Source organism: Necator americanus, chromosome II, assembly GCF_031761385.1.
Source record: "Necator americanus strain Aroian chromosome II, whole genome shotgun sequence".
Taxonomy (NCBI): domain Eukaryota; kingdom Metazoa; phylum Nematoda; class Chromadorea; order Rhabditida; family Ancylostomatidae; genus Necator; species Necator americanus.
The window spans coordinates 9,083,385-9,090,851 of NC_087372.1; the positions used below are offsets into that span (position 1 = coordinate 9,083,385).

Below are 7,467 nucleotides of genomic sequence, written 5' to 3' on the forward strand. Positions count from 1 at the left end.
CAGTCTTGTACACTGCCAATGGCTGTTAGTGGAGCAACCACAGCAATTTAGAATGATTGTTTCAATGACTTTCTGAAATAGCAGGCGCCGTCAGCCCCCGAAAATCAAGAACGTTTGCAGACCGACAATGTGATTATGGAGGAACCACCGACTGAGTCGGATGTTCTGGTCTGTATCCAGAAGAGGAGCAAAGGAAATCCCGGCAGAAAAGATGGAATAAGAACACAAATGATGGAAGTTACTCCTGTCTCTGGAATTAGTGAGATGACGAAAATCATTCGTTCAATATAGACTGACGAAAGAATACCTAACTTGTGGAGATACGCCCTCATAATTCCTTTCCACAACAAGTTTTCAATCACGGATCCAAGAAGCTATCAAGGAACTTCTTTCCTGTGTGTTTTCTGAGGGTTTTGGAGCGGATTACCTTAGACCTACTTACTAAACATCGCGAAGAAACAACCCGCGATGAGCAAGCTGGCTTTCGTCTCGCTTGATCCACGGTTGACCAGGTGTTCCATCTTCTCAACGTGCTTCTCTATGGAGGAGTAGTAAGAGATTTCGTCTATTTGATTACATGAATCAACGAAAAACTGCTGCGACCCGATAACAAGAACCAGAAAGGCATGTATTGAATCGGTAACTGAAGACAAGTGACAACGAGAGGACCCTTATTCTTCAACTTCTTCTTCAATGGCATCATGCGAAGGACAGTAAACCAGCGTACTGCCGACATCGCCCTAGCACCACCGAGCTGCCCCTGACCGCTTTCGAGTACTTCGACGATGCCGACGATGATGACGATGTTATATTGATTTTTGACGAGTTTTACATGATGTTGTTATTTGGGTTTATTGGCTAGCGTTTCGGCCAATCGCCTTCTTCAGAGCCTATAATGGTCGTTCCACAGTCTAAGCGGCAATTATACACACAAACTTTAAGCTTGCTTTTTCATTCTAGGATTTCTGGCCTAGATCCGAAATCCTTCTAGCAATTTTCGAGCTAACGTTTTTGATTTGTACGCAAAGATTTGAATCCTGATTTGGAAATTGGCTTCGTCGTGTTTTTTGTGTTTTATGGGGGCCTAAAGCTGTCCATTCTCGTAAACTATTCTTGCCACTTACATGCTCTTCGATACGAGTATATGTTGCTTCGCCAACATATTCATAGCCAGAGCAAGAGAGATAGATTGCACTGGATTTCATGCGATTTCCTGGTCTACGTGTTAGGCGATAATACACTTTGGTGTGCTACAGATGGTATCACACAAGTAGTTCCGATCCAGCTGAAATTTTAATTCGTTCGATGGTGTTTCCACAACCCAAACGATGTTTAAAAAAAAAACTCCGAAAACGGTGGCCCGATATCATAAGGACAGAACTAGGAGGTAGCATTCGTCCTGCAAAAAAGCAAGGTAATAGGCATGACAAATAAAGCTTTACTCTAGCGATGAAAGTGGGTAGTTCATAGTCATGGTTCAACACCAGTTGGATATTGCAAGAGCAGAAAGACATTTGCAAGAGCCTTCAGTATATTGTTTATCCTCTTCTCCCATCGCTCGCCTAAAGTTGCCGGTGTGTCCAGTACTTTATCACCTTATCAGAACGCATAAACTCCCATCCAACTACGACTCGACTAATCCTGCAATTCAAAATGACACCTACATCAGTGATATAGGAGAGAGTCTACACTAGAACGGCTCCTAAACAAAATATTTGTGCAGGTATTGGGTTATGTATACGCCCATTCAACAAACACCAGTGCGTTCATTTGCTCGCAGCACACCTAACAGAAGACTGTGTCATGGAGTCATTCGACATACAGATAATGTGTACGGACATAAAACTTGTGTACAATGTGCGTAATGACTCTGCGATAGGGGGTTTGTTCGAACTACCCAAAAAAGCGAGAACCATCAATTTATACGGATTATCAAACCCTACTTAATCGTTCCCCTCGAAGCGCGTCTCGACTGCAATACTTTCAAATTATCGGGTACTTCTTTCACAGAACTGAAACGTTTGGTCACGGACGGAAATTGGCTTTCCAGCCAGTTTTTTTCCTTGATAACCAAAATTCAATAGTCTTTTTTTGGAACTTCGCCTTTGTTCTACTCTCGGTTCATCGACGGTTGCTTTTTCATTCGCACTTAGGGAAAAACAAATGTTTTGTCTTTTTCAACGGACAGTCCCAACACATTAAGTTCACAAGAGAGAATTCAGAGGCCAATTGACTCCTAGTTTTTAGCGTCAAGTTTGACATCTTGAAAGGTAGGTGCCAAATGAAATGGTATCGCAAACTTAATGGCAGGAACATCTCAGTTCACTTTCTTTCTGGTCATCCATTCCAAACGAAGAAAGCCGTCCTAACGACATGTTTCACACAGCAAGAAAGTTTTGAAACAAAAGAGACGTGTTAGCTTTCGCTCGCAAGATTGCTGTTTTTAATGGTTATGATATGGTCCAAGAAGAAGATACGGGGATGTGGGAGCAGGATAGTTGGAAACCCCTACCTCGGACAAGACGTATTTCCTCTTTTCTTCAATGAAGTGAACACCACCCATTGTCTGAGGAAAGCAAACTTAGACAGCTAAAAATCACCGAACATTTTAAAGCATTTTCTAGCTAGTTCGGAATTCCTCGCACGTCACCATCTGTACAACACCAACTTGTATTATTTGTCTCAGATGCAGACCAGGAAATTGAATGTGATCTGGTGCCTAATTTCCTAATATTTCTAATTTCTTATACGAGCTTTGGTGACGAATATGTGAGTGAAACAGCGCGATCGCTATACAATTCAATACAATTAGAGTGGTGAAAGAGGTAAAGGGCCTGCGTTAGAACGCGAAGGTAGAATGTAGTGAGACGGGAGATATATATATATATATATATATATATATATATATATATATACATACATACATACATACATATTAAGCAGATGAGGAGTTGAGATGATCATCAAATATTTCGTCAGTGCTCAATCCCTGATTTTAAAAGAGCGAAGAAAGTGCAGTTCAAGAAAAGCTATTCTCGTTCTGGAGCAGAGTTTTGGGAAAGTGCTTTTCTTTGAATTTTTGTTGGTCATTGAAGGCAAATGGAACGAGCACTACAAGATGTCTAACGGCAAAGTTAGTTGGATGTTCAGACATATATCAGTCTACCCTACAACATTCTTATTCGAACGGGCAACTGTTCCGAGAGGAAAAACTTTGTTGTCGATCAGCTATAAGCTCACATAAGCACAAGGAATTGGCGTTTCTGATTAGTTCTGTATTTCTCTGGTACAACATGTGATTATTGAAATTTTCAGCCTTTCCAAGCAGAATCGACAAACTGTTAAGGTTTTAACAGTCTTGTCGTTTCTGTCCTTTGTGCTAATATCCGTACCTAACAGTGCATCGTTATTGAGTCGGGTGGTGGAAGTAAGTTTATTCGGAAAAGCAATAATCTAGAGTTTTATGCTAGGTACACAATTCTTCTACTGTTCAACTGTTTTATAGCTGCCAAGCATACATTTAGTAGTGGCGCATTTTATGTGCTTTCCGGAGTACTCAGCCAACTTATTTGTGTATATCATACTCAGTAAAACGTTTCGCAAGAATTTTGTGCAGATGTTGTGCTGCAGAAGTTCAACGGTAAGTCGTAAGGAAAATACTAACCACTACGAAACTGGATTATTCTTGAAAATTCTTGACGATGCTATATTTTGTACGGATAAACGGGTTATTTTCACGGTTTATAAAGGTCATTCAGGAATCCTCTGTACAAACCATTGTGCCTGTGCCTATAACCGTAAAGAAGAAGGATTCAAGTACAAAATTTCAAAACTTCAGAAACATAATGGAACAATCAGCGAACGCATTGCGAAGAAACATTGCTTTCCATGCAGTTTGAGGAACCTTTTAGATGTTTGGTTATAAGTTCATGGAGTTTTTGTATTTTCATAATAATGGTTTCCCAGATTGTAATGTTGTATCTTAAAATCTGGTAATAAAATGAATTCTATGACTACCTTGTGCAGATTGAAATTCAAAGTTGTGGCTGTTCCAGTTCACCAAAAGGCAAAAGGTCACTTTTTCTTCAAGAAAAACATTATACTAACATATTTTACCTCAAATTTCCGTCTACCGTGCAAAGTATGTGTTCAATACCAGATGTCTTTTGTTACAAGGGAAATAAAAAATGGAGATCTCATCACTGATCGATATATTTGGGATGTAGAAGTGAATTCAAATTAAACTGAAAGTAGTTGAGTTTCATAAGTCCGTAGATGGCCTACCTAATCGCTTGAAAAATCAGTGTACATATTTTTCCCAAACAAATCTGGTACCACATTATGGTACCAAATTTGTTTGGAAAAAACATGTACACTGATTTTTGGTCCCACTAAAGATGAAAGACTCAGTTCGCTTTGGACGGCATAGAGGGCGTCAACCGCACGTTCGTATTAGTGATGCCTACTATAAATTGGTTTTCTCGGTTTCGGAATTGCGTGGCTTTGCACCAATTTACTTTCAACTGGGTAACATCAGGTAAAGCTTCAACAATCCATTGTAGTGTAGCGATTAGAGGTTCCGCTTCATGCACGATTGATTGGAGGTTCGAATCCGCCCTAATGCTCACCAAGCCTTTCATCCCTGCGGGTTCGATAAATTGGTACCAGACTTGTCTGGGTGGATGAAAACACAGACTTGACACAACGGCTAGCCACTGCAAGTCATTATATAGATCAGTTATATGTTCCTGAACCTCAAACGATTCTAAATTGAAGTGAACGTGGGGGCGCATTCCAAGCCAAGGATGTCGGTGACGAATGTGTTCACCTCAACTCAACTCGACCTACATAGTATACTTTGATTTGGCCGAGTTAGAGGGAGGAGAAACGGAAGGAATGTGTATGCATATGTATGTGTACGTGCATATATATATATATATATATATATATATATATATATATATATATATACGTATATATATATGTATATATATTTTCTGGAGGATCAAGTTTCAGGCGTCAATCCGCTTGTGATGCGTCCCCACGTTCACTTCAATTCGGAATCGTTTCAGGATTACGAACGTGCAACTGGCCTTTACAATGACTTGCGGTGGCTAACCGATGTGTCAAGTCAGCGCCTTTATCCTCCCAGACAAGTCTGGTACCAACTTATCGACCCTGGAGAGATAAAAGGCATGGTGAGCACTAAGGCGGATTCGAGCGCTGCGTTGCGGCAGACGCGTCACGTCAACCGGTCTGAACACATTCAGCAACGATTGCAGGTATTTCAATTAATTAATCAATTTGATTTAATTTAGTTTTATTTTAGTTTGATTTTATCTTACATAAGGCATCATAGTTTCAAAGGGAAACGATTTACTTGAATAGTTAAAGGTACCATACCATTAATCTGACGCGGTGATGGAAAGCTAGGCATGGGATTGTATAATAGACTGCGAAATTGGCGTGGTTCCGCTCATCTCTGATCTCTCTCAGCCCTGATCATAAGAAATCAGTCATAAGAAACAGCGTTAAAACCACTTTGGTTATTACGAGGTACGTTAGAACCCTCACCTATGTAAATGTTCCGTTCCCTAGCAAGCAACCCTTCCGTTAGCAACTTATTCATTGGTTTTACTTGAACAGACCGCTGAAAAGACTTCATTGATCTTCGACCGCTGCGCAGCCTGAGGCGGGGCGTGCGCAAGGGTGGCGCATTGCAACTTAAATCGTTTAAAAAAAGTCGTCTCCCACGCCGTTTCTTACGATGATCAGCCAGAGTTGAGCGGAACCAGTCCTAATCCCGCAATCTATAACCCTAACTTTAGATTTCCTCGCGGATTCCTTCACCACGTCACATTGGTGGTACGCTGCCTTTAAAGACATCACCCCACAAATCTGAGTGGTACGGATTTTAGGTAGAGCATTCTTATCGTAGACTATGGAGAGAAGGGTGATTCTGCCAATTTCTTCCTAATTGGCGTAAAAAACTGCCTTGACGATACGGCTTCGAGCGATCCGGCGCGCTATTTTCTACAACGACTACGATTGGAGCGCGCCAGCCTTGTGCATGCGCCGCATCTTCCGGACCGTTTTTTACGGCAATTAGCAGGAAATGGACGGAATCACCCCCCTCTCCATAATCTACTATCCCGTATAAGAATACTCCACTTGAAATCCGTACCACCTCAGGTTGGTGGGGTGATGTCTTTAAGTAGTATTCTTTAGTAGAACTCCGCAAATAGTTGTCTACAATATTATAAAGCGACTGGTGGTAAACAATCCGCTTGGGATGCTCCACCACGTTCATTTCAGATACAGTGACTTGCGCGCTAGTCGATGTCTCAGTGTTTTTATCCTCACAAACAAGTCTGGTACCGATTCGCCGACCCCTGAAAAATGAAATGCTTGATTGGCATCACGGCGGATTCGAAACTAGGAGCGATCGTGATTGCAGACACAGCAGAACCTCTTACCAATTGCGCTGTACATCACAATTACCAACCAATGGGAGTTCTGTAGATTTCTTCAAATAAAAAATTCACAGAACACATCAACACCCTCTAAGCACGCGATAAAAGGAATTCGCGGATGAAATGGAATTACTGCGAATCATTCTCCCCAGTAATTTTCTCACCGAAAGTGAAATTACTAATGCATGAGTGGATGTATATTGAACCTTCGCGTATCGAAATGTTTTCTACTCATCCTTCTTTTTCCAACAACTTCATTTCTATCCTTTGGTTTTATCTCTATATTTAGCCTATCCATAGAGACAATCTTTAAGAGGAAAAGTCATTGCTATGGAACTTTTTGGAATTTATTAACATTCGATCATTTGACAAATTGACACATGGTTGCGGATCAAATTATTATTTTATTTGTTTTTTATTTGTTTATTTATTTTTATTTGTGTGATAACACTTACTCATCCCAGTCACTCTTTTTCAAGCCTCAGTAGACATCTCGATTTGGTCTTGTCAAGGTCAAGGGGTGTTGCGCAAAACGAAAAAACTCAGTTTGTAGTTGATATCCAATTGAGACCTAGGAAATTTCTTCTGAAGACTTCTTTTTTGCCATCCGAAACTCCGTTTAGAGACCTTTATATTTCCTGTAGAAAAACGCGGATCTGTCCGCCGACTATTCCGAGTTCGAAATAGTTACGGTTTTCTTTGAAATTAGTTCCATAATTTTGTATAATTATGCCCAAGCCGTAATTCACGACACACCGCTGGTTTCACATCAGTGAACAATTAAACAAATACCCTACAATTAGATAATAAGATTATTTCATAATTTTAGGTTATTTTCTGCACGTTCCTTTAACCACAGTTTCGGCTGGCTAAGTCATGCATATATTTTAAAGACCCTAATTCGATTGTACAAAAATTTTTGAGTGGTCTTTTTTCATTTCGCTTGATCATGTTTCAGTTTTGAATCTAGGGAGAGGAATGAGAGAAAAAAGCC

The 7,467-nt window shown here is 40.4% G+C and overlaps 1 protein-coding gene across 1 annotated transcript; it reads left to right on the forward strand.

Annotated features, from left to right (window-relative positions):
* Nucleotides 1-18: 18 nt before the first annotated feature.
* RB195_017234 (uncharacterized protein) lies at nt 19-3,899 on the forward strand (the record flags this gene model as incomplete). The annotated part of the gene is made up of 5 exons (XM_064184143.1): nt 19-24; nt 85-168; nt 650-849; nt 3,316-3,427; nt 3,759-3,899. 5 exons carry the CDS (start codon nt 19-21, stop codon nt 3,897-3,899), a joined length of 543 nt encoding a protein of 180 aa, XP_064040024.1.
* Nucleotides 3,900-7,467: the final 3,568 nt, after the last annotated feature.